Source organism: Carassius auratus, chromosome 37 (genome assembly GCF_003368295.1).
Source record: "Carassius auratus strain Wakin chromosome 37, ASM336829v1, whole genome shotgun sequence".
Taxonomy (NCBI): domain Eukaryota; kingdom Metazoa; phylum Chordata; class Actinopteri; order Cypriniformes; family Cyprinidae; genus Carassius; species Carassius auratus.
This window is the reverse complement of record NC_039279.1, coordinates 13,711,930-13,739,644: the sequence shown is the minus strand read 5'-3', so window position 1 is coordinate 13,739,644 and position 27,715 is coordinate 13,711,930. Positions and strand designations below refer to the sequence as shown.

General features: G+C 37.1%; 1 protein-coding gene across 1 annotated transcript; it reads right to left on the bottom strand.

Moving 5' to 3' along the window:
- Nucleotides 1–6,670: 6,670 nt before the first annotated feature.
- Nucleotides 6,671–27,423, bottom strand: LOC113056288 (mediator of RNA polymerase II transcription subunit 24-like). Its single transcript, XM_026222932.1, has 26 exons — nt 27,307–27,423; nt 26,972–27,118; nt 25,525–25,607; nt 25,235–25,273; nt 25,076–25,149; nt 24,746–24,969; nt 23,167–23,278; nt 22,630–22,780; nt 22,434–22,547; nt 21,550–21,603; nt 21,289–21,371; nt 21,045–21,131; nt 18,760–18,871; nt 17,448–17,590; nt 17,292–17,329; nt 16,858–16,940; nt 16,581–16,759; nt 14,314–14,413; nt 13,967–14,142; nt 13,558–13,822; nt 13,290–13,471; nt 11,277–11,370; nt 10,485–10,584; nt 8,685–8,765; nt 8,378–8,526; nt 6,671–7,165 (listed from the first exon to the last, which is right to left on the bottom strand). Exons 2-26 carry the CDS (start codon nt 27,099–27,101, stop codon nt 7,049–7,051), a joined length of 2,970 nt encoding a protein of 989 aa, XP_026078717.1. The 5' UTR covers nt 27,102–27,118; nt 27,307–27,423; the 3' UTR covers nt 6,671–7,048.
- Nucleotides 27,424–27,715: the final 292 nt, after the last annotated feature.

Below are 27,715 nucleotides of genomic sequence, written 5' to 3'. Positions count from 1 at the left end.
GATTTGTCTGCATCTATCTGTCTGGTGCTAACTGCATTAATCAGATCTTCACATGGTACCTCTTCTTCACACATAGGTTGCGTTTCAGCAACAGTGATACATGCTGTCAAGTCCGATTTAGCATGTTCTGGAGATCTTGTTGCTTGTTGTCTCCCAGAGCTAACCTCACTTTTCAGATCCTCCGCTTGTTCTTCCTCACACATTGGTTGTGTTTCTGTTATAGGTAGTGGGACTTCCTTCTCTTTTTTTGGTCTAAACCTGTGTGATTTTCTGATGGACATCTTTCTGCTGAGCTCTTCCTCTTGTCCTTCATCATTTCCACCGACAGACTGTGTTTCAGGGATGGTACGATTGGAGGTAGAGGCTTTCTCAATATGATGTTCAGGCTCACCCTCAGTTTGTCTTTTCCTGACCTCATTGTTCACATCATCCTCTGGTGCTTCGTTGTCCTCAAACATCGGCTGCGTTTCTGCGATGGTGACATGGTAACTGGAAGGTTTCTCTATATAACTACTGCTGACCACTTTGTCCTGATCTGGTGCGTCGTCCTCCTCACACATCGGTTGTGTTTCAGCTATAGCGAGATGGGAGCTGAAGTTGTTTTCAGCAAGATGTACAGAATCATATTTCTCAGCCTGTTGTCTTGTACTTGGTTTCTGAAAGCCATCTCCACATTATTTACCTCTTCCTGTCCTGTAGTTGTAAAGCGCTGCAGTTTATCTTTGGGTGCGATGGATGAAACTGAAGTATTAAATGCTGTAGAATCTACATTTGTTATTGTATTTTTGATGTTATCTATTTTATCAGTGAGATTCTCCATTTGTGCTCAAGACTATGAGTTTCTTTCTTGAGAGAGTGAGTATTACTGTTATACCAAGGCACAGTACGTTTTTCTCTAACCTTTTTAAATTTGATGGGGGCAACATTTTCCAATGTATTAGAGAAAATAGTGCCCCTGTTGCCAGTCATTTCGTCTAATTAATGTGTATTTATGGGTACACATAGCAGCTGAGATAAATCAATAAATCAGGCAGGTTATTTGCACATTTGTTTTTGGTGGCTGGAACAATAGTTCTGCTCAGACGGTAACGCTGAGCCATATAGTTAATATCAGTGATATGCAGCATGCACAATACAATAATCGGTTACATCATCACTTTGAGGTACAATATCTATGTCAGTAAGATTGATTCCATGTGATATAATTAAATCTAGTGTATGATTAAAACGATGAGTGGCCCCGGTAATATTTTGCTTGACTCCAAAAGAGCTTATTAGGTCAGTAAACGCAAGTCCTAATGCATCATTTGTATTATCAACGTGAATATTAAAATCTCCTACAATTAGCGCTTCATCACCTGTAACCAAAAGGTCTGAGAGGAAATCTGCAAATTCTTTTAAGAATTCTGTATACGGCCCTGATGGTCTATACACAGTAGCCGGGCAAGAGACACAATAAATTTGTGCAGGCCATCAGAGCGAAAAAGCCTAGGACGCTCCTAGAAAAGAATTCAATTATTAACAAAGAGCATTTTCTGTTCTTCACACCATGACAATAACCATTCATTCAAAGCAACAAGTCTACTGATTCTTTCGTGTCCTCAACGATATGTGGGCAGTGGTCCTGATACGATGATAATCGCTGTGGACGTCGTTCTGTGAACCGTCTCGATCAGGCTCCTGAAGTCCCTATTCAGTGTCTCTGTCTGCTGCAGCATGGTGTCGTTAACCCCGGCATGAAGCACGGCTGCTCTGGGGCTCTCGTCGGCTTTATTTACCTCTTCCTGTCCTGTAGTTGTAAAGCGCTGCAGTTTATCTTTGGGTCTAATGGGCTATAAGCTAAATAGTGGACCCAGGAAATCAAAATAAAACTAGTGATAACAATCTGATTGTTTTTTTGTAAAATATGACAAAGGATATATTCACACATTATAGGAATGAAAATTATGGTGTATAAAACAGTCCAACAGTCATAAACGTGAAGTCGGGAAGAATCATACGCAGGCAGGAAGGCAGGCAGGCAGGCAGAATAACAATGGGAACCGCTTGGCAAGGCAGGTAAACTGGCAATACTTCGCAGTGAGCAAACACTCAGACCCGTGTTAAGTACCGTCCCAACAGGAAATGAATGTAGAAGCAGAGGGAACATAAACAGTCAGTACTCAGGTGAGGGCTTCCTCTGCTGGTGCGCCGTACAGTAAGTCATATGCAACTGGGACAGTATGAATACATTTTTGCCTGGAGTATACCTTTCAAAGAGCAAGATGTGATGCAGAGGCCACATATTCCAAACAGAATACAAGAACGTGTGTTGAATCAATGATGAGTGATGCAGAATTAAAACATACAATACAGACTTACAGTATATACATTGTTCTCTCTGTAACAATACATCTTTTCATTGTTTATTTTACATCTAGTATTTAGAATTAATGAATTAATCAGCAAATATATAATTATTTTTGATTAGATTAATTCATGAGCAAAATCATCTAAGTTTTTAGAATAAATAATGAAAACTTAATTAAAGATTGCATTTGATGGTGAACTTTTTAAGGCAGAAATTTCCCTGATGAAAGTAATAACTGATGTTGAAGCAGAAGTGCTTGATGCAGGAAAAGCATCACTGATTCTTTGTTTGTACGTTTGAGCTTCTGTTTACCATATTTAATGTGCATAATATGGAAGAAAATAAAATCCAAAATGTAAATGTAATCAAAAAAAAAGTACAAGTAATCAGTCTAAATAGAGTGGTGTTTTTTTTCACTTGATCGTACACTGGAATTTCTCAGAATGAGTCAACTGATTCATATCAAACTGAGTTGACTCACTTGGTCCATTATCCCACCATGTCTACCACAGTTCTACAGTAATTTGTTTTAATTATTGGATTATATAGGACGTTTACTCACACCACACATCACTTTTCCTTCTTAAACATATATTAAAGAATAACAAAACTTTCATGGGGTTTTTAAAAGAAAATAGCCATGCCATAGTTATCTAACAGACTTCAAAAGAACTTTTTTTTTTTTTAAATTGGATGAGTATCAAATCCATTATCATTTTTTGTTTTAAGGGTTTGTGTGTGTGTGTGTGTATGTCTGACCTGAATTGCCTGCATCAGTTGACGTCAGTTGGATTTCAGTTCTGACATTCCATACTTGAATGTATTTATTTTTTTGCTTGTTTTTGGGTGGCATGATATATGAAATTTTACATTGCTATGGCTACACTCTTAAAAATAAAGGTGCTTTGTGATGCCATAGAAGAACCTTTTTGTCTAAATCGTTCCATAACAAACCTTTAACATCTGAAGAACCTTTCTGTTTCACAAAATGTTCTTTGTGGTGAAATAAGGTTTTTCGGATTATAAAAAGGTGAGACAGAGATGGTTCTTTAAAATAACTTTTGATTGACTGAATGGTTCTTTGTGGAACCAAAAATGGTTGTTCTATGAAAATTGCTTGAAGAACCTTTTGAAGCACCTTTTAAGTGTGATTTTACACTTTTCAGAGTGTAATACCTTTCATACCATGAGATTTATCTCCATTTTTGGAACCGAAACCTGGGTTTATCCACTTTCTCCCAAACATACCTGGGAAGATCACATTATCTGTTTTCTGGAATACAGCCCAGGACTTGTACGGCTCATATTGTATGATATAAAGAACCAAAAATAACATTTCGCTATCCTAACTGAGAAAAATTCTGCAGTTTGCTACAGTTCCTGTTGTATAGCCAAAAATTCGTATAGCTTGCATTGTAAATCATTGTGATCTTTATAACAGTATAGTAGTCTATTTACCTAAAATAGAGAAATATTTGCCACTCTATATAATGTCTTGGAAAGATGAAATTTAACTGCCTAGTTCGTAACACCTTTGTATAGGGATCAATTCTCACTTTTAACTAAAGTTGTTTATTAGTGTACCTATTATTAACAATTGCCATTTATTAGTACTTACAGTGGGTACAGAAAGTATTCAGACCCCCTTAAATTTTTCACTGTTATTTTGCAGCCATTTGATAAAATCATTTAAGTTAATTTACTTCCAGGATCCCTGGCTTAGAAATAAGGCCAAAAAGTTCTATCTTGGTTTTATCAGACCGGAACATCCTTCAGATGTTTTTAAGCAAACTCCATGGGGGCTTTCATGTGTCTTGCAAAGGAAGGAGAGGCTTCCGTCGGGCCACTCTGCCATAAAGCCCCGACTGGAGTAGGGCTGCAGAGATGGTTGACTTTCTTCAACTTTCTCCCACCTCCCGACTGCATCTCTGGAGCTCAGCCACAGTGATCTTTGGGATCTTCTTTACCTCTCTCACCAAGGCTCTACTCACCCGATATCTCAGTTTGGCTGGATGGCCAGCTCTAGGAAGGGTTCTGGTCATCCCAAAGGTCTTCCATGTAAGGATTATGGAGGCCACTGTGCTCTTAGGAACCTTAAGCGCAGCAGAAATTGTTTTGTAACCTTGGCCAGATCTGTGCTTTGCCACAATTCTGTCTCAGAGCTCTTCAGGCGGTTCCTTTGACCTCATGATTCTCATCTGCTCTGACATGCACTGTGAGCTGTAAGGTCTTATATAGACAGGTGTGTGGCTTTCCTAATCAAGTCCAATCAGTATAATCAAACACAGCTGGACTGAAATGAAGGTGTAGAACCATCTCAAGGATGATCAGAAGAAATGGACAGCACCCGAGTTAAATATACAAGTGTCACAGCAAAGGGTCTGAACACTTAGGACCATGTGATATTTCAGTTTTTCTTTTTTAATAAATCTGCAAAAATGTCAACAATTCTGTTTTTCTGTCAATTCGGTTGTTAAGTGATGATGTAAGAAGAGCTGTTTCTGGGTCCAAGCCTCAACTCGCTTCACTTGAGAATACGACCTCAGCAGCTGTTTATGAGCACTGATTATTCATATTAATCATTTAAGCTAAAAACTTTCAAACATATGGTGTACACTACAGTCTCTTTGCTCACAGCATCCCAAATAAAAATAATTTGTATATATATTTTTTTATATTTATATTTTCATTGTCTGGCTATCTGGGACTTCGGTATGGAGTTAAAGGTTAAGATTAAAACTTTTTTGCTAGTATTATATCATATTGTGAGTTTATATTAACACCTTTTGTTGTTTTCTCGTAGTGACTGATAGAGGATTTGGACATGGAAGCAGTGCTACGTGACGTCAGACTTAACAACCGAATATGGTGTGTACATTAATGAGGGAAAAAATGTACTTAAATTATTTTAGCAAATGGCTGCAATATAACAGAGTGAAAAATTTAAGGGGTCTGAATACTTTCCGTACCCACTGTATAAAGCACATATTCTACATCTCTAATCCTACCCAATACCTAAACTTAACAACCACCTTACTAATTTAATAATAAGCAGCAAATTAGGAGTTTATTGAGGCAAAAGCCATAGTTAATGGTTTTTAACAGTGATATCTGAAAGTAAAGGTGAAGTGACATACAACAAAGTTGACCCATACTCAACAATTCATGCTCAGCAATTAACCCATCCAAAGTGCACACACGCACACATGGAGCAGTGGGCAGCCATTCATGCTGTGGCGCCCAGGGAGCAGTTGGGGGTTCAGTGACTTGCTCAAGGGCACTTCAGTCATGGTACTGCCAGCCCAGGACTCGAACCCACAACCTTAGGGTTAGGAGGCAAACTCTCTAACCATTAGGCCATGACTTCACCAAGTTTAATTTGGAGCAGTTAGTTTTATGATCAATAAATCAAGCTCAATGAATTGATTGGAGAATAACAAATAAAAATTCCTCAAAAGCCTGATGCATCAGATTTGATATTCATGTTTTTAAAGGATTTTTTTTTTTTAAATAGTACTTGGATGATCAAGTAAACCCAAGTTGTTTGGGTCCAGGTGTTGACCTTGAAATATTACTAACAATACAATAGTTCTTACGTTTACTTTATAAAAATCACAGCAAAAAGAGGAGCATAACAGCCAGGTATTAGATGTTTTTAAAATTACAATAAACAGCCATTTACTAAAATAAGTTTAAACTATAAATCAGACAGAAGGCATGGAACAGATTGTGTACAGCAGGTTTTTCATCACAGTTTTAATCAGGTTGAAAATTTGGGTGCCTTCAAAATTTGTGTATCAAATATGATATAATATAATGGGCTGCCAGTATTAGCGTACAGGTACGTGTGTTCAGTTGAAAGTCCTGCTAAAAAGCCATAAGCCATGCATATATGCATGCACGCACACACACACACACACACACACAGATTTGAACACATTTTGTAACTCTTATTTTCGTCAAATAAAGAACAGTTTGAGAACTTGTGACCAACAGATGATCAGATAAACCCCCTTTAGTGTTTCCTATGTACACAGATAATATCTAATGGTAAAAATATTTCATAGTGTGAAACCAAAGATAATTCAGACTTCAGTGGAAATCTAACCCGTAACCACAGCTGAACAAACACTTTTGCTCATGTTTGTTGACGGGCATAAATTGCACCACATGAAGTACAATTTTAACAAAAGAAGTGGCATAGAGAAGCATCTACAACAGTTTTACCATTTTATTGGCATTTTACAAAAAAAATATACAATGTTGAGGTTTCATATTTTGCAGGAGATTCAAATAACAGGCATTTTTAATAAAAACACAAAAAAAGTTGTAAACAGGCAATACTATATGAACTTTGATAACGTATATAGAAAAACCAAACATCATACCACAATTTTACTCTGTTTACTTGTGATTGATGGAAGTAAATGGTTAATTAATGTGAGCAGTCAGCAGTCAGCTTCAGTTTTAGTTCACAGGTATGCCCATGAATGTCAAATCAGAACTAATACTGAGCCGTCCTCAAAATGTCAGACGTAAATGCAACATCATAGCTCACCAGCAGTTACAGGAATCATATGTAAATAATGAGGACAAAAGTCTGTTTTCCCCTAGGGAGGGAGGTTGAAGCAGTTTCCTCAGTCACACACCTACTAAAACCACGTCTTCTTTGAGGCGAGCTTTTGGAATTAATGTCCTCTACAGAGCAGCGATGGCTTTAGCTGCCATTCTCCGGCCCAGTGGAAGGCTCAGGTCTGTGATGGACAGCACAGTTCTGGGTTTTGCCAGCGCCTGAAGCTTCACCAGTTCTGAAATCTGTGGAGACGAATTAAAAGTAATTTATGAAAGACTTTTCATGCTACTATTTGGGGCTGAATTATTATGGTTCAACTGATAATCATGATTATTGCAAAAATTACACCACCCTGCATCTGATTTGCTGAATGATCCATTTTGATAGAACTGTGGTGAGTGATGAGACCGAACCTGAACTTTTTTGACCCATGGATGAGCAATAGGTCTGGTGCAAAAAAAGGCAAGCCTTATGAGCAGAAGAACAAGGTGGAACAGTCTTATTATGGGAGTACTTTTCTGCTGTATGAAGGACATCATGGATTGTTGAAGTATTAGGTCATTTTGTCAAAGACTGTGATGCCTTCAGTGCGGAGACTGAAGCTGATGATCACAGGAATTTCCAGCAGGGCAAACATTACTATTTATTGCAAAATGTAATATTACATTTACAAAATGTATGTCCAAATGTATTGAGGCTTGGTTGAGAGATTGCTCATAGAATGTTCTTGAGTGGCCTGTTCAGTCTCCAGATATAAATCTCATTAAAGCAATTTATCGGTGATCTGAAAGCTTTTGCACATGAGGAATTGGCCAAGATTCTGGTAGAGAGGCCTCAGAAGCTTGAATGCACTTAGAGGCAACATTATAAAGAATAAAAGATTCTCTAAAAACTGTGGGGGGTTGAATAATTTTGAACATGAATGTTTAGAGCCAATTATATGTATCTTTTTTTAAGGTCTAATTTTCACTATCAACTAACTATTAACTATGACTTCTGCCTCAATAAACTCTTAATTTGCTGCTTATTACTAGTACAGTAGTTGTTAAAGTTAGGTATGGGGTTGGATTAAAGGATCTAAAATAAGGTCATGCAGAATGAGGCATTAACTATAAATAATTAAAATAAAATATCTAATAAAAAAACAATATGCCCTAACCCTATATTCTACATCCCTAATCCTACCCAATACCTAAACTTAACAAGTACCTTACTTATTAACAATAAGGACCAAATTAATTAATAATGAGAATTGGACCTTAAGATAAAGTGTGACAAAAAATAAACAAAAAGGATTTCAGGATGAATAACCAGAGGGCCAATCTTACAGATGATTATGCTTATCTAATCAAGAGAAGCAGAAATCATGATCTAATTATGCAGTGCTTTTAGAAAACTCAAAGTATTTAAGTGTGAGTGCTGTGCATGCATAAAGTACAAGATGATTCCCTCACCATGGTAAAGGGCATAAATTGCAAGATGCTGCCCCGGTTGCCTTGCTCTGAGCACTCCACACACTCCTCGATAAAGCTCTGAACAAACTGTGTGTGAGGGCCTGCTGTCTTAGACCCCAACAGAGAGGAAATCAACAGGAACAAATTTGCTAGAAAGAAAAAAAAAAGACAAGAATCTCCTTTGACTCTAATAGCATGACTTGTAAATAAGTAGTATGGTGGTGGAACAAAGACAGTACCAGATGGTAACACCATGTTATTAATCTATCTAGTGGCACCAAATGATCAGCAGAAATACAGCACAAACCTAGCACTCTGTTAAGAGGGTCTCTCATGTTGACGGTGTGCAGCTGAGAGGCAGACAGTGAACTGCTCATGGAACGGTCACCTAGAAAAGAGAACATCAGTTACTTTGAGTTGATGAGTTCTTATTGACCTACATTTAATGTACAAGAAAAAAGAAAAAAGAAAATGTGTACTGTCACAGTATCTATCAAATTTAATTTCATTATATCATATCCTGTTAACTTCCCTTTTCTCCGTTGACTGCGTTAATAAAATCAACACTTTCGTCCTTCATTTTTTCTTTTTTTTCTCTCAGTGAAAGTGACTAAACAGCCATTGCTTCCAGACACTTCTCATAACAATACGTTTTTTTTATACATTAATACATATATACACTCACCTACAGGATTATTAGGAACACCTGTTCAATTTCTCATTAATTCAATTATATAATCAACCAATCACATGGCAGTTGCTTCAATGCATTTAGGGGTGTGGTCCTGGTCAAGACAATCTCCTGAACTCCAAACTGAATGGCAGAATGGGAAAGAAAGGTGATTTAAGCAATTTTGAGTGTGGCATGGTTGTTTGTGCCAGACTGGCCGGTCTGAGTATTTCACAATCTGCTCAGTTACTGGAATTTTCACGCACAACCATTTCTAGGGTTTACAAAGAATGGTGTGAAAAGGGAAAAATATCCAGTATGCGCAAGTCCTGCGGGTGAAAATGCCTTGTTGATGCTAGAGGTCAGAGGAGAATGGGCCGACTGATTCAAGCTGATAGAAGAGCAACTTTGACTGAAATAACCACTCGTTACAACCGAGGTATGCAGCAAAGCATTTGTGAAGCCTTCACGCACAACCTTGAGGCGGATGGGCTACAACAGCAGAAGACCCCACCGGGTACCACTCATCTCCACTACAAATAGGAAAAAGAGGCTACAATTTGCATGAGTTTACTAAAATTGGACAGTTGAAGACTGGAAAAATGTTGCCTGGTCTGATGAGTCTCGATTGTTGTTGAGACATTCAGATTGTAGAGTCAGAATTTGGCGTAAACAGAATGAGAACTTGGATCCATCATGCCTTGTTACCACTGTGCAGGCTGCTGGTGGTGGTGTAATGGTGTGGGGGATGTTTTCTTGGCACACTTTAGGCCCCTTAGTGCCAATTGGGCATCGATTAAATGCCACGGTCTACCTGAGCATTGTTTCTGCCCATGTCCATCCCTTTATGACCACCATGTACCCATCCTCTGATGGCTACTTCCAGCAGGATAATGCACCATGTCACAAAGCTCGAATCATTTCAAATTGGTTTCTTGAACATGACAATGAGTTCACTGTAATAAAATGGCCCCCACAGTCACCAGATCCCAACCCAATAGAGCATCTTTGGGATGTGGTGGAACAGGAGCTTCTTGCCCTGGATGTGCATCCCACAAATCTCCATCAACTGCAAGATGCTATCATATCAATATGGGCCAACATTACTAAAGAATGCTTTCAGCACCTTGTTGAATCAGTGCCATGTAGAATTAAGGCAGTTCTGAAGGCGAAAGGGGGTCAAACACCGTATTAGTATGGTGTTCCTTATAATCTTTTAGGTGAGTGTATTTGTTTTAGTTAAGCAACAGCAAGCTTGCATATTGAGTGATACTGCCACAGGAAGCTCAAACCAATTGCAAGCTTTGCTGCTTTTTTGTGGGGATTTTTGCAGCATTTGCAGTTTCTAGATTGACTAATAGATAAACAAAATACATATACAGAGGGAAAAAATGATTTAAATGCAGCTTGTGGCAGGTGAGGCAGGCAGGAAATGACCTGGACTAGACAGCATGACATTCTCGTCCTCATTGGAGCTGAGCAGACGCATCAGTTTAGATGGCTGTGTGTCATCCAAAGGAAAAAGGCTGGTGTAATCCTATAACCAAAAAAAGAAGAGAGTGTATTAATTACGGATAACACAAGTGAATCATGGCGGAGTTTAAATAGTAAGAATTACATTCTTAATGGGTAAGCATTAAGAATATAATCCGTATTGAATATAATCCATATTTAAAGCTGCGGTAGGGAACTTTTGACGCTCTAGCGGTTAATAAACAGAACTGCTTGCGTCTTGCGGAAGAACATCGTAGCCGGAACTACTTCTCTCTGTTTATGTCTATGAAGAATCACAAAGGTACTGGGTTACTCCGCCGCGGTACCCCCGAAGCAATCTAAAATAGTCCGAATATAAACACTTACTATAGGTGCACCCTAGTGATTCAGGACAAGCCAAAAACACGATTTGGAAAATGGATTCATGGTGTACTCGCTTATTATATACCTTTTTTCTACATTTTGAACACAAACAAAGTTACGGACCGCAGCTCTGATTGGTTGATTTCTTACCGGGAGCGGATGACTTTCTGCAAATGGCAATAGGAGCACTGGGAGGAGCCAGAGGAGCTTGATTTTTTTTCACAGATTATCTGTCTCATATTCTACTGTCAGGACATAATGACAGGTTTAACAAATATGTAAAAAATATTTTTTTACAAAAGTTCCCTACAGCACCTTTAAGTATGCAATTGTGTGAGAGAATACACAAAACAACGAAGTTCTGTGACAGACCTCAATATCCTCACGTTGTCTCTTGCGTTGTCGTGCTGATGCTTGACCCTTATGATGAGATGAGTAAGAACTGAGTGCACACCACACTGACAACCTAGAACACATCATCATTATCAACTTTTCATATAGACCTTGTGAAAGTAAAATAAGACATTTGTGGTTTTTATTTCCTGACTATCAGTTCTGAGGTTAACTTCTAGATGCTAGTATACTGATACGCTGGCAACAGAAATGTAAGATTTGATTTCTCTGCATTAAAGATGGTGAAAAAACTGTCAGATGAAGGGAGATTTACATCTACTGTAGTAAGTTTGACCTCATTTAAAATGGTGATTGAACTTTCTGTAACTAACTAAATAAAAATGTCCAAAAATGGAAAGAGAAGCCAAGAAGGAAAAAGCCTGAAAACTCCACATCTGACAGAACAGATGTCAGTTTGAATCTTAGACAAAAACTAAATAAATAAATAAAGGAGGAAGTGGATCAAACAAAGGATGTAAAAAGAGAAATGGGAGTAAAGACTGTGGTTCATCCATACACATAAAATTGTCATTCTTTTATGAACCAATCCTTTCTACATAAACAATTGATCAATCAAAGTATGTAAAGAGTTATGTGGTGAGGCTCCATCTGTCTTTCCATGTTAACACAATATGGATTTTCCTGTGGTGTCGAAAATTGGGTGAACTATGGAAGTATACAGATGTCAGTGTCAAAGGATATTGTAAAAGATAAGACACTAATAACCAAACTGGAACAAAATAATCATACAGCATTAATGCATCACTGTGGTAATTATAAAGTAGAATTCTACAATCTCTGAGGAACATTTAACCGGTGCTCACCATCGTGAAGCTACAGCAGTGGTTCTTATCCGACTCAAAGGCCCTCTCATAGTCTAACATTCAAAGACCCCCCTAATATAACTTAAGTTAGATCCTATGTTTTTCTGCTGTAATTATGACAAAGCTGCTTGTTTTCCAACATTTAATTAAAAAATAAACTGGGATACTACCACAATTTATTTTCTGATTCCTAAAATGTCAAGAACTGTCTACTCAAACCAATAAAGTTATTAATGGCTGCAACAGAATTCATTTTATGTTTTAAAAACCACATAAAAGAAATTCAGATCATTTTTCTAAACACATTATAAATGCTAGAAATGTATTGCTGAAAACACGTTAAAAAAGACTGTGAACTATGTAGTACTGAATTGTGGAGTTATCAGTTATTAGCATCAGTGGTTCGCCCACTCAATCACAAGTCACTGGTTGCTATGTTTATAAAACAGCTTGGTCTCATTATTTACATTTTCTAAAAATGATGATATTAAGAAGAGGTGGATTAATTTTGTTAAGAGCCACGTTGATGGAGAGCTGATGATCTCCATGGTCATGGTTTCAGCCGCAGACAACGGACACCCCCAAGTGTTTCAGAGCAGAGAATACTACTTATTATTATTTTTTCACTTTTTTGATAATTATTTTATTTATTTGCGTTTTTTTTTTTTTTTTTTATCTTTCTAAAAATTTTCGGCGGTGTGCAAACTCAGAACATACATTTAATATAGCTTTACACAGACTTTAATTGTATTTCTTAGTATTTTAAGTTAAGTTAGATACGCTTAATATATTCAAAATAATATTACTTATAATTAAAAGAAGTCTTCCTGTGTACAATTAAATATGTGTGAGCAAATACCTACACTCGAATACAAATATCACGAAACTGCAAATTAAGATTCTCTAGAACTTTTAGCATTAAGGCCTAGGATGCATCCTACATTCATTTATCCTTGAGTATACTTTAATACTGCATGGAAAAAAAAATGGGTCACACAGATTTGGAATGATAAGATGTAAATAAGTACAAAGAATTTGGTTTGTGGTCATCGCTTTACATGCACCTAAAGTGTGTAGTGTGTGTTAATTTACCATGCTTCTAATGCACTATTCAATTAAAAAAAAATAATTATAATAATAATAATTCAAATGAATTTGCAGCTCGTACTTTGCAAGGGCTCTTCCTGGGGGGTCTGCCAGGCTGTGCCAGTGCGCAGGGTCTGTGAGGAGACGTGGCAGAATGTGACCCAGCAGGGTGAGGGTGATCTGCTGTGTGTCCAGGCAGAAGATACTGTACAGCAACTCAACCACTCGAGACGCCCACTCCTTACGGGTCTCTTTCAGAAGCTCCTAGAACACGAATACACAACCAATTCTGATAACAGATGCAGTTAATTTCCCATAATCCTTAGTAGTGGAAACCCAGACACATTTACCTTAACCAGGTTGTTAGTAAACCAGAAAACCCCTCCCATATATAGCAGGTTCTCAAAGAGATGGAATGCATGCGAGTCCACCCAGCCCTTCTCCAGAACCTCCCTAAACTGGGTCTGCAGAACCTGGCGGATGGGCTGGCGGGCTGGGAGAAGGTTCCGGTATGGAATGGGCTCCTGACCTTCGACTGCTGGCCGCAGGGATAGTCCTGTCTGCTGAAATACATCAGCCCACATGTGCTCCAAGATAGAGCTCATGATCACCACACTGAAGATAGAGACAGAGAGGGGAAAATACCAGTCTTTGAGGGATATTTAGTGATAATATTCAAGGACCAAGCTAGGCAAAGTTTACTTTCATTCAATTATGACAACAACTAGCAATTCACAACCGCGTGCAGAGATTCCTTACCGCTCATGGTAGAACTGCAAAGTGTTTTCTCCTGACATGGGAGTCATGAGCTGACGAATCATTGTCTGAGGTTTTTCTCTCTCGTCCAATCCCAGCATCCGAACATGTGCCACCAGCCAAGCCACTGCACAGATGGCCATACTGCACACCTTCCCTTTAATGTTATCCGTGATCTTCTACAAAAACGGAAAGAGAGACTTCTTTAATTACAGTTCATAAAAAATTAAACCGTATTCCTACAATATGTTCCCTTTAAGATCTTTTCAAATTGTAATATGACTGTGTGGAAATAAATGCTTCATTGCTTTTAAAAATGCTTTTTGTTAGGACACCATTAACCTCCTCACCTGAACAGCTTCCACTGATAAAACTCCATTCTCCCAGGCATTCAGAACCTCCAGTATAGCTGCTGGTGTACTGAGACATATTTCATGCCATTTCATCTGACTGGAGAGAGAGAGAGAGAGATCACATTTGACTAACAGATCCTTAACACTGCTGAAAAAAATAGCAGAATAATAAATGAATAGATAATACTGCATTTTGATTTGTCGACTCGGAACAGACAAAAACACAAGGTGCGCAGGGCTTATGTAATAGATACCACATAGCCACACTAACTAAAAGCTTCTCCAATTTATTAAAACTGCATAAACATCAATTTAGAAATTGTAGCTCATTAACTGCCCAAAAATCTCTACTTTAACAATTAATTTTGAACTAGAAGTTGTCATTTATTAAAACAGTTTTCTTAAGATTGCCCTGTCCCAGGTCCGAAGATGCGAATTCTTCACAATATGCAGTACATACACTGTAAGTAAGGGACTTTGTATCCCTTTTATTTGGTTTAGGCCCAAGTCAAATTGGGTAGGCATGCTTGCCAAAGAAATGCTCAAATTCCAGCTTCCAAATACAAAGGAAACACTTTCATTTTAAACTAACTACCATGTTATGTGATATTTAGGCAGTTGTTTAAAAAGAGTCATTTAAATACAAATGTTAGTGAAGTCATAATGTACTTATTTCTCTGATAAAAATACAAGGGTTTATTCAACCTTGATTAAAGGTGCCATATGCAAAAATTGAAGTAAAAATATCCATAACATGACCTACACGCATCAAAAGAATGAGAAGAAATAAGGGCGATGACATCATTAAAAAAATGGCAAGTTATAGTGCTGCAGAGATATCAACCTTAATTAGCATTAGCATTACTAGCCCCGGCCCGACAGGTGTCGTAATACCAGTTTCAGCCATGGGAGGCGGTATGCGGGCAACATAACCACCAGCCAACCTGCAATACACGAATAACTCGCATGGCTTGTGGGCGTGTACTTGAACCTGATGTCAATCGTGTGGAAAGTACAGCACACTACTTCATTTCAGTTAAGGGAAACTGCGCTCGGAAACACAAATCAAATCCGATAAGAAAAGGACCAGAGTAAACATCAGCACTGCTTTCAATCGCTGGAGAAAACTGATGGACCTGAAAGAAATGAGGTTCCACTCCGAACTTGCAACATTTCTTTTGGATTGGTAAGCTAACGTTAGATGCTGTTAGTATTTCGCTAGAAGTTTGTTTTATATGTTTGTGTATTTGTTTTCGGGAAGTTATAACATAGAAATGTATCGAAGGCTGTTCGATAAACGTGCTAATGTTAGCGATGGCTAATCATAGCTGCGTTTGATAATTAGCTATCTATAACTTACCCGTTGTTTTATTTCATAACTAACCTGCTCTGTCTAGTCTATTGGTCTCCGTGTCCTCTTTGCTTCGTGGTTTTTCTGTGCATGAGAAAATTGATGTGTGGCGTGAAAGCGTGTGAAAAGAGTCGTGTGTCTCACGGTGAATGCTTGAGAGTTGGCAGCTCTGGTTACGTTGGTTGGCGCTAGCTTTGATCAGTTGTCTGATGTTTACCAATGATGTTGACAGAATGCTGTCTGTCAAATTAAATTCAAATAATGTGTATATACAACTCAAAATGTAATATGAACAAAACGAATAGGAACATATTGACTGGTAAAGGTGAAGGGGAGTAGCTTGAAGATGTCATGTTTCAATATCACTTAACAACACCCAACGTTCCTCTGGAGGCAAAACGTCCTCTTAGGCTTCGGCTATGGCTGTAGGGTTGTTGTGAAGGTAGGGGCGGAGCATAGAGACTATGCCGTTTCTCGTTTGTTACTCTAGAGTAGACCAATTCACTTTATTGAGGCATACTGCCCCCATCTGGTATGGAATGTGGAGTATGACTTGATTTATTTTTGCCAGACATGACAGATGGCACCTTTAAAGCTAATTTGGTGCAAATAAGTATGGAAAAAACAATGCATTAAAATTATTAATGCATTTAACACACCCCACACTGGCCCAGACCTGTATGTCATCTTACACTGAATGCAGTTTCTGACGAACATGAATGCATGCAGCTGCTCATGAACGGTGGGACATATGTAAATATTTCTGAGTGATGACACAAATAAATCTATTTATAGTTTTAATCGATTCACAGAAATTAACCAAATTTACTAACATCACTACTAAAGTGGGTGGTATATACTGTAAATCAATGTTTATGAAGATGTTAGTGTGACGATGTGAAGCAGCACTTACACGAGCTTCATCTCAGAGGAAGAATTAAGCAGGGCCACCAGACTCTCCACCTTCCCAGACTCAGGTCTGAAGCAAGGGTGGTCTGGATTCAGGGTCTTCCCTTCCTCTGGCATGCATGTCTGCAACCATGTCTCGAAAAAGGGTGTCTCACCCGATGGGCTGGGGTCTGAAAGAATCACCTAGACAGATATGGGAAATGGATATGATCAATACACTAAAGTGTCTGTCACTGCAGGATGTGGTTATGAATTCTTAATATGTGTGTGTGGAGACTGACCTCTGACCCATAGGTCTGAACAACGTGACACAGCATGAGGAAGGAAATGTCAAACAGCAGAGCTCGCACTGATGCAGATTTTGCTAAAAAGTACATTCACAGATGTTATAAGTGAATCTGCTCTCAGATCCGGTGAGTAACTAAATACTGACACATTCTCACACGCTAAAGCTAAAAATAATTAACAAGTTCACACTGCAGATGTGAATGCTTGAGCAATTGTACATACTTAAAATGTGTTCTTTAGTTACTGTGGTGGTAACAAACCTCAGTACTTGAGGAGAAAATGTACTTAATTTTCTGTTATCATTAAAAAAAATAATACACAAAAATGTTTGTGTCTCGTGATGTCATCTTTCAACAAATAAGGCTAACTAGAATTAAGTTATTAGCTGGCCTGATGTAATCATAGCAAAATAAAGCACATGACTTACATCCTTCTCCACTGATGTGCTTTGGAAACTCATTCAGCCTGGAAGAGAACAGCAGATATCAATCTCCTAGACACTCATTCATGTATTTGTATTTATTTGGGTTAAATATAAGCTAATCCTGATGTAGTGTATCCATTCTCTTTCATATCGTCTTACTTGATGAATTTGCGAGCAAACGACTTGAGTTTTCCAGTCGCTGCTGCTGCAGCCAGGAGCAAATCAAGACTCTTTCCTGAAAGCATGTGACCCAAAACTCCCAGCAGTCCCTCAGGAGACTTCGAATGATCCGCATCCACTGTCTAGACAACCAAAAGGAAGAAAACCTGTGAGTAAATGGTAACACTTTACAATAAGGTTCTATTCATTAACATTAGTTTATTATATTATTTAACATGAACTGAAAATGAAAATACATGTAAAGCATTTATTCATCTTAATGTTAATTTCAACACTTACTAATACATTATTACAGTCAAAAGTTTTTTCTGTTAATATTTACTCAAAAGGCCTGAGATTACTTGAACTAACAATGAACAGTATTTTAACTAACCTTAACTAAGATTAATAACTACTATTACAATAATACTTATTGTTAGTGTAAGTTTATGCATTATTGTAAAGTGCTATTCAGAAAGTTAGTTATCAAATAAATACCATTAAGAGCATGAAACCATTTACTCAACCCATTTGGAAGATAGAGACAATAGTTAGGGGGTGAATGGCATATTTAAAATAATATTTAATAATAAAAAAATGTATGTATGCAAGTATGTATATAAAAACATAATCAAAATAAAATCTATTTCCAGGCCATAATTTTCATAACAGTTAAGCACATTTCCCCCTCCAAATTCTAATTGTTGCAATGCAAAACAAAGTTTTATGGATGCAATACATGCATACATACATGGTTTGTGTAATATTGCTTTTTTTTGCATCTACTTGATGATGGTAAATATCTTACTGAGAAAATCATTGAGTCATTCATTCATTCGATTCATTCAAATGGCTGATTATTTCAGGAATGAAGTAAATGGCACTATTTGTGAATGAGCCATTAAACCATTGGTTTACTCAATTTGTTGAAAACACTGATTCATTCAGAAATGAAACTGCTGTGTGTTGCAAGATGCACAAAGTTCTATTGTGGTTTTATAGTTAATATTTTTGTAGGCAAAATCAGGAAAAAACAGGCAATATTATGCCTAAAATATAACAGCTCATGCACTCTTTATTGCACTCTTTGATCATGTGATATTGCTTAACTATTATCATATGACCTAAATATGAGACAAAAACTCACACAAGGTTATTGTGCCACAATAACTTGAATTTTAAGGACATTCTCACAACATTCTATATTCTATTACCTACAAAGGTCTGGGACGGTCAGGTGCATTTAACACATTATTTTTTCCATAACTAATTAATGAAATTAATGTGTTAAATCGACAGCCCTAAAAATAACCTTAAGGATGTTGGTGACGGTTGGTTCTGCTCTCAGGATGAGGCCTGGGTTCGGCTGAATATTTGCGTTCTCTGCTGTCCTTAGTCTGGGCGCATGCTCTCTGTCCTCAGTCCTGACCAAAAAAAAAAAGAAGAATAAAAAGAATATGGAACGCAGAGGTAAATAAAGTAGGAAAAAACTAAGAGAAAGACAATAAAAAAAAGTGAAAGTGACATGACGTGTAGCCAAGTATGGTGTCCCATACTCGGAATATGAGCTCTGCATTTAACCCATCCAAGCGCGCACACAGCTCTGAGAAGTTAACACACACTAGGGATGTAAAATATCGATTAATTCCATAATCGATTGTCGTTTAAATTAACGATCAATGAATCGATTAATCATTAACCATAATGCTGCAAAATGCATCTATTGCAGGCAGCAGTCACTAGCATGACATGATGTGCAAAAAAAAAATCCTACATATGTCACATTTAATGTCCAACTGTAAATATTTCAGCAAAATGTATACGTTAGAATTGTTGCGCTTCTATTTCACTGAGCTATGTCTGTTTGGCGCATGTGCACAGCTCGTTCTTCAACTCTGTGGAGATTAGCGGAGAATCGCTAAAGCAAAAGCTCATGCACTTCTGACAGCAAAATGCAAATATTTCCATTGGTTTTTTAACATTTACAGATGGAGAATATACCTGTGAAATGTAAGTTATGCATTAAGGAAAACAGCACATCTCAAACATTAAACAGCACGCCTCTGTCAGCCTCACACATAGCCTTTCTGTCAGAGCTTCTGACGGGGGGAAGCTCCAGCTGCTTTGAACTACAGAAACTATAGGCTTCTAGGGGAGAAATAAAATGCTGAAATTATTTTAATGCAAAACAAACACCACAAGCAGCTATTGACTGACCACGAACAGGACATTTTTGATTCGTTACTGTCTTGCTGTTTTTTCTTTCTTTTTTCTTTTGAACAATTAAATTTTGGGCTAAAAGTGTGTTGTAATGCAAGCGTTACTGAACATGTACTGAATAAAATATTACTGAAAATTGATTCGTAATGCCTTACATTACTGCGTTAAAGCAAAAAGTAATGTGTTACTGTAATGCATTACTTTTGTAATGCGTTACTCCCAACACTGTTCAAAAGTGAAAGAATAACGTGCACGCATTTATAAGCTATTTAAAAGCAAGGAAGTGAGGAAAAGAGGACATTATTTATTATTTTGATAATGAACAGACTGCGATGTAAGTTTGAATCGCTAGAATATACGTGCACCAGGCTCCAGCGCCATCGAAACTGCGGAGACATACATATATATATATATATATATATATAACTTTTTTGCAGGGTTAGGAAAATGTTAAATCATGACCATGCCTCTGGATTCCATTCGAGATATAAGCCTTCATTAACGTGGCTTTGTTCTGGTTTGCCGGTTTCTTTTATTAAATCTTCACAGTCTAACCCTCTAATTTCACAGGTTTATTTTTATTATCTTTCCCTTTATTTGCATCTCTTACTGTGTGTGGTAAACATGGGAAGGGAAATGAAATATTTCATGAATTAAGAATTCGTTCTGTTTATTAATTTGTTCCCTTGTTTCAGTTAAATCATGGGTTATTTGGGGAACAAAATGAACGAAGCGTGGACAATTGCCACAAATTAATAAGTCGTAGGAACGAATTAACAAGTTGTAGACTATCTGTCCTGTGTCCCGCAGCTCTGCAAAGCACAGTTATCTGATGAAATGACTTAGTTACTACATTACTATTGCTTTTCATGTTGAAGTTGTTTCTATTTTAATGTACTTAAAGTTTAAATCACATTTAAAGCTTAATTAGGACACTGTGAATGAATGATGATGTTATATTATATACAGTCACATCACTCAGGCGCTCGCATGTGTTCTGCACATGAGCCGCACGAAGCCCAACATTAAATCAGTTAACCGACCATCGACAGCCTTAATTGATCAATCTCTTATCGACAATTAACCGATAATCGATTAATCGTTTGCATCCCTTACACACACACACACACACAGTTATTTTTAATGAGGTGCCGGGGAGCTGTTGGGGTTTCAGTGCCTTGCTCAAGGGTCTCACCTCAGACGTTTGAGGGTGGAAGGTCATTCACTCCCCCCACCAACAATCCCTTCTGGTACAGAGACTTGCACCCACGACCATGATTCTCTAACCATTAGGTCATGACTGCCCTCTTTTTTTTCTATGCATGTGGTCACATTTCCAAATAAAACATATATATATATATATTTTTTTAAACATACCGTTTTGCAGTAAGACTGCTGGTGTTTGCCTCAGACAGCAGGCCCAGTTTATTACACTCCTGCAGTAACAGACTCAAGCAGTCACAGCTACACACACACACACACACACACAACAGTGTTATAACATGCTCTACCAGTTGAGCGAACACCATGGTATTGATAAATACCTTAAAAGCACTGTCAGACATTTTCAGTAAAATAAGTTCATAATTACTCATAATTAATACATGTGGTATTGACATACTTGCATCTCTGGTCGGCTTTATCCAGCAGTGGAGTGAGATTCAGAAGATATTCAAATGCCACATTCACATCCTCCATAAAATCCTGACAAATTAACAAACATGGGCAGGTCAGATGGAATAATTAACATTTTGGACGATGTGGAATGACAAATTTTGAGGGCAAACATTTAAGGTGTCAGGTGTGATGAGCAATGCAAACTGGAACCAAAACAGTTCACACCCTGTAGATGAAGTTGAGGTAAACAGTCAAATAACGGTACCTGGGTCTTTTCCCCTTGTGGGTACTTCTTCAGCCTTAGTAAAACCTGAGGAATCTGAAAATGCAATGTAAAAAAAAAATCAACAACAAACAAAAAACAAATTTTTTTTTGGAGGAAAACCCCCCCACCCCACAATAAATTCTGTCATAATTGCCTCGACTGTTTTTTTCCAAACACAGAAGCAGAAGTTGATGCTGTTTTTTCCATATAATGACAACAAATGTAGACAGATACTACCACGCTTCAAAGATGACAAAAAAAAAAACCCTCACTTGTCAGTCATGCAGGAGCCGGATTCAAGATGGAAAACTCTTGAAAGAGACATTTATCAAGATCAGTTTTAGGTTAAAAAAAGTCTTGAAAGTAATTAAGTTTGTTAAAGTTAATTATTTTCTTAAGTAGAAAAGCTGTGGTGTTTACTGATTCTCTTGAAAAATAGTTTTTGTTGCGACTGACTTGGCTTGAGTTCAGTACTCAACATCCATTTGAACATATTTTCAAAGTATTTTAAATTGTTATTTTTTAGAATGGAGCTCTGTCTTTCCTGCACTCTCTATAGAGTAAATGCATCCTGTATTTCTGTCACGCACTGCTAGAGTTAATGCATCCTGTACATGGGCACTCTAATGATATGTGCTGAATGCATTAAAAAGATATTTGATGATTTCTAAGAACATTCTTTTCAGGAATGAATTTTTATTTTTTTTTCAAAGAAAAGAAAATAGCAGATTTTGTGAATCTGGCCTCAGGTGTGGAACAGCATGAAGGTAAATAAATCACGACACAATTTTTATTTTTAAACAAACTATCCCTATAAGTAGCCTCTTTTAACATAATGAATATCACAATCCAAAGTTCAAGAGTGATTGGTGACTCAAACAGACCTTTAGAAAAGTAAAAGCTGTCCATTTCAGCTCCTCGTTCCCCTCTGGAGATTCAATGAGTCCAGTGAAACAGGCCTTCCAGATCTCCAGCACAAACAGTGGAGCTGGAATATGCTACAGTGAGAAATCACAAAAACACATTGGAAAACACATACAACACTTCATCTCCAATACGGACACTTGTGTTTGGAGTCACCTGCATCCTCTTGATCATCATGAGCTGCTCTACTAATGGCTGTGTCTCTCCAGTGAGGTTCATGGTTCCCTCCAGCATGATGAAGGCATGGACTGAAGGAAACGAGGTGTGGACCGGTGGATCACTCTGAAGAGACAACATCTGAGGAATGCTATAAAAAAACAACGAATACATACTATAACAAATAAAACACAAAGAGTATCACGAACAAATTAATTTGGCTTTTAAATCATGTAGTTTTTAACACTTAAATCATTTACAAACTATTGATTTATTGATTGGTTCCTTGTTTCATTTCATGGTGAGTAACAAGTAGAAATAGTATACAAGAGCAATTTTGCTGAAGTGGATTCAGGATTTCATAGTGAAACTAGCTGATTGACTAAATGGACAAACTGCATTAAAATCAATGTGATTTTCAAATGTTGCTTAATTTTATAATCGTCAGGCAATATCTTTGCGAGCAATCAATTTATTGTCCAGCCCTGTCATAACTGCACCTCAAACAGTGAGTCAGAGTTCTTTCTGGATTCTCACCTCTTGACCAATGAAACACACTCCTCAAGATCCTCCTTCAGCGTCTGATTGGTCACAGCGTTGACATTTTCTGACAACTTGAGCAAAGCTTGCTCTACATTGGTCCAGGATGCTTATGAGACAAGAGAAGACATGGAAGTTTAAATGGGATATAATGAATCTTTCATTTATTAGATTATTATAATGATATAATGTTTTTTTTAAATATATATAATACATAGTCATTAAATAAACAATACATTTATTTGGGTAAATGTTAAATGTTATGTTTAAGTCTACAAAAACAACTGATTGGTGATGCAAACAAATGAGCAATTTGATTCCCGAAAGAGAGTGTTTAAAATAAATGATTAGTGAAAACAAGACTAATTTCTCCCCTCAATTCTCTTTTTGAGTCACACTGATTAATAAGCGCATTACAGGTTATTTTGGGAATGGAATACTAGATGACTACTTATTGAGTCCTGTGAAACTGCAGGCATTACGCAATAAACAGCGGTATGCTGTACTCAAAAATTGCATGACAAAACCACAGTACAAAAATAAATGCAAATATTGTGAAATTCGAGATTAAACAGTGTATAAATTACTCATTTGTCTAGAATGACACTGTGGCTAGTTTTACATGAAAGAAAATACATACAAAACATACACTCATTTGGTAATTTGAATAAATACTAGATTGAATACATTGTTAATATAATATACAAAGTGTTATTGAACTAGTGGTTTTAGATTAAAGAAATTATTTTGTTGTTATTACTTGTGCTTGGAAAATGGGTCAACATTAAATGAAAGTGTAACATTAATTTACATTCAGAACATTTTTCAGAGCATTGACGAAAATCAATCAAGCAATCAATCTACCAATCAATACTGATTATCAAATCAAAGGCTCCTCCAATTTAATTAAATAAAAGTAATGTGCTGTGTTCAAAGCAAAGTATGGCACTGTATTCACACAAGCAATTCATTATCTGGTCTATTCAGGCTCTTAGAGCTTCTGAATTCACAGTAAATGCAGCGAAAACATCTCTGCATGTACAGTTCAACATACATTTAGGAAAACAGTGTGCTCTAGGTTCAATTTAGATATTTGAATGAGTGAGCGAGTAGAGTGACGTGTTGCCAAATATGGTGAACCATACTCGGAATTTGTGCTCTGCATTTAAACCATCCAAGTGCGCACACACAGATGTGAACACATGACACACACCCGGAACACACTCATCTTGCTTCGGCGCCTGGGGAGCAGTTGGGGGTTGAGTGCCTTGCTCAAGGGTCTCACCTCAGTCATGTTATTGACAGCGGTAAGGGAGCGCTGGTTATTCACTGCTGAGACTCTTGTTCTTGTTTTTGTCTTTGTCAAGCACCAATTTAACAAGACAAATTCCTCGTACATGTATATATACAGTACTTGACAATAAACGTGATTCTGATTCATTCATGAATTAAAAAGCACCAAATAAGGAGAATTAGCATTATGCACAATGTTGCTTAATTTTATAAAAGCAACAAAACCTTTGTAAAAATGTTATGAAGATAATTATTATTGTAAATCCTTAATAAATACACACACCTTGTTCCTCCAGGCGTGCGATGTGCACCAGGGCTCTGTTCTTGGTGCTGTGTAACAGATTGGTCATGCGCCCCAGGCAGGCTCTCAAACTGTTTTCCAACACAGGCAGAGCGCCGGATTCCCGTAGTCTCTCACAGTACCACGCACAGCCCTGTAGGAGCCAAACCACGGTACACAGCATGGCACGGCACAGCCCGATACACTCCTCTGCCTTTCCGTGGCAGCTTCAGGTGGAAAAAACAAGAGAGAAAACATATTACCTGCATCCTAGAAAAACTGCATCTCAATGGCTTTTGCATGGAAAGATGCAACTATTTGACAGATGGATACCTGAGTCGGTTTGAGAACATATCCATAATCTCAAGTAATGATTTGATGCATAATTCTCGTGAAAAGTCATCAAACTGTGGGTGAACAAATTAACATAGTCTGGTTGTTATTAAAATTCAATTGAGTGAAAATTAAAAAAAAAAAAACAACAACATATACCTTGCTGATTGCAGTCAGCACACTAGAATATGACACCATCTACAAGTGGGAGACAGAAAATCATGTCTTTAAAAACAAGTCAAGAACTTGTGCTGGACCAATAGTACATACACACTGACACCTATTGGTGTAGTGATGCACAAGTTTACAGTTCCTGGCATTGTAAAAACGTGCTATTAAGAAAATATGGCAAATAACAAGCTATGATAAGTCAAGAAAGCATTTCGTAATAATCAACATGCCAAATAAAAAAGCTTTTATTAGGCTACTGATATGACTTATATTTTCACCTGTGAACTGATGGCATACTTCAGGTAGGACAGGATCAGAGGGTTGGGTGACGGGCCAATCATAGCCTGCTCCAGAAGAGCTTCTGTATCAGGAGACACAGTATTCACATTTAGTCCTTTTCTTTTTTTTTTTACATTTAGTCATTTAGCAAACGCTTTTATCCAAATCGACTTAAAAATGTGGACAATGGAAGCAATCAAAACTAACAAAAGAGCAATTATATATAAGTGCTGTAACAAGTCTCAGTTTGCCTAACGCAGTACACTTAGCAAGGGCTTTTAAGTAATATAATAAATAAAATAAAAACAGAATAGAAAAAGAATAGATCAAGCTAGTGTCTTTTTTGTGCTTTTGTTAATTGTCTAATAAATAAAAAGAAAACAGATAGAATACAAAAAGATTAGAAAGCTAGTTATACTTTTTTTTAAAGAATATAATTAGAACAGAGAGTGCTAGAGTTAGATGGTCAAATAAAGATGGAAGAGATGTGTTTTAAGCCGATTCTTGAAGATGCCTAAGGACTGCTCCGATTGAGTTGGGCAGTATATTCCACCAGGAGGGAACATTTAATTTAAAAGTCATTTCTGGTGCACCCAATAACAAAGATAACACGTCAGCAGCATCGTACATCAGCAGCGTTTTATTCAATGCTGAATAAATTTAGTTATTTTTGGACCAAAATGTATTTTCGATGCTTCAACAAATTCTAACTCCCTCTGATGTCACATGGACTACTTTGATGATGTTTTTATTACCTTTCTGGACATGGACAGTATACCGTACATACATTTCAATGGAGAGTCAGAAAGCTCTCGGACTAAATCTAAAATATTCTAAACTGTGTTCTGAGGATGAACGGAGGTCTAACGGGTTTGGAACGACATGAGGGTGAGTTATTAATGACATAATGTTAATTTTTGGGTGAACTAACCCTTTAACAATGACACAACAGAGTGTTATCTAACAGCAACTCTGGAGGGCTGTCGGTTTTCTGACTGGATTTGGATAGCAAAGACCACATTGTACAGTTTTTTTTCTTTTTCTATTGGATATTACTGAACCTCTGGCAGATCATGTCATTTATATCTATGTGTCAGAAGGAAATATCAGTTAACATTTCCAAACATTCTTAAAAATCATGATAATTATACACACACACCCCCATATATATATATATATATATATATATATATATATATATATATATATATATATACACACACACACACACACACACACACATATATATATATATCTATATATATATATATATATATATATATATATATATATAGATATATATATACAGAACAGAAAAGACCATCAGAACATCAGAACTTAAAACATAAGCATGTGCATATGTCCTCAAAATTATCAAACAAGTTTATGCGTAATATGATACATTTATTTGTTTACTGAGTATGAGGTGAAACATTTAGGTATGACCTGCTAGATTGAGGTAGTCCCATGTGGCTCCTTTAGGACAGTTCTTCTTGATGTTAATGGCCCACTGGTAATCACTCCAGCGCTCCTTCCAAGCCTGCAGGATAGCCTGCTTCAGATTCACCACCTTCATCCTGACTGTTTCTTAAACTATAGATCAAAATATAAATGAATCAACCGTAGAAACTGAGTTTAAAGTCACATCCTATTGTATGGCAGGAGAACGTCAGATCTCATTTCATAAAAAAACACATATTTGTCGTAAACAGTATATAGTTGTCGTGTAAAATGTGATAAAATGTAAATTTATGATTTCTTCTTTTTAAAATCCCGCTTACCACAAAATAGTCTAGTATAGTAGTAGTAGTTTATGCAGTAAATGAATTAGTTTTTCGTTCATTTACAATTCCCTACACCTCAACGCCGCCATATTGCTCTGTAAGATCGCGTCTTCTGATTGGCCGACATTGACTGTTTGCTGCAGCATAGATCCATCCGATTGGGTGATCTGATGTAGCATCTCTTGATTGGACGAGAGATTGTGTTGGGTTGTACTTTTGATTTAGAAGAAACGCTGCAAGTGTAGTGAGTTTTCACTATAAATATTCCGTATGTAACATCATACCATGTCTTGACACGACATCACGGTAATACCACGGTTTAATTTGATAAAAATAAATAATACGCGTATATGGTAATAATTAACTCATAATAACTGAGTAATTAATTCAGTATCATGTTATAAAT

What these genes read in the sequence shown, in the direction of transcription:
- LOC113056288 (XM_026222932.1), bottom strand. Translation starts at nt 27,101, where the DNA reads ATGAAGGTGGTGAATCTGAAGCAGGCTATCCTGCAGGCTTGGAAGGAG. An exon ending in GCACATCAGTGGAGAAGGAT is followed by an intron (nt 16,941 to 17,291) that starts GTAAGTCATGTG and finishes TGTACTTTTTAG; the next exon opens with CAAAATCTGCATCAGTGCGA. An exon ending in TGTCATGCTGTCTAGTCCAG is followed by an intron (nt 8,766 to 10,484) that starts GTCATTTCCTGC and finishes TCTCTTTTCTAG; the next exon opens with GTGACCGTTCCATGAGCAGT.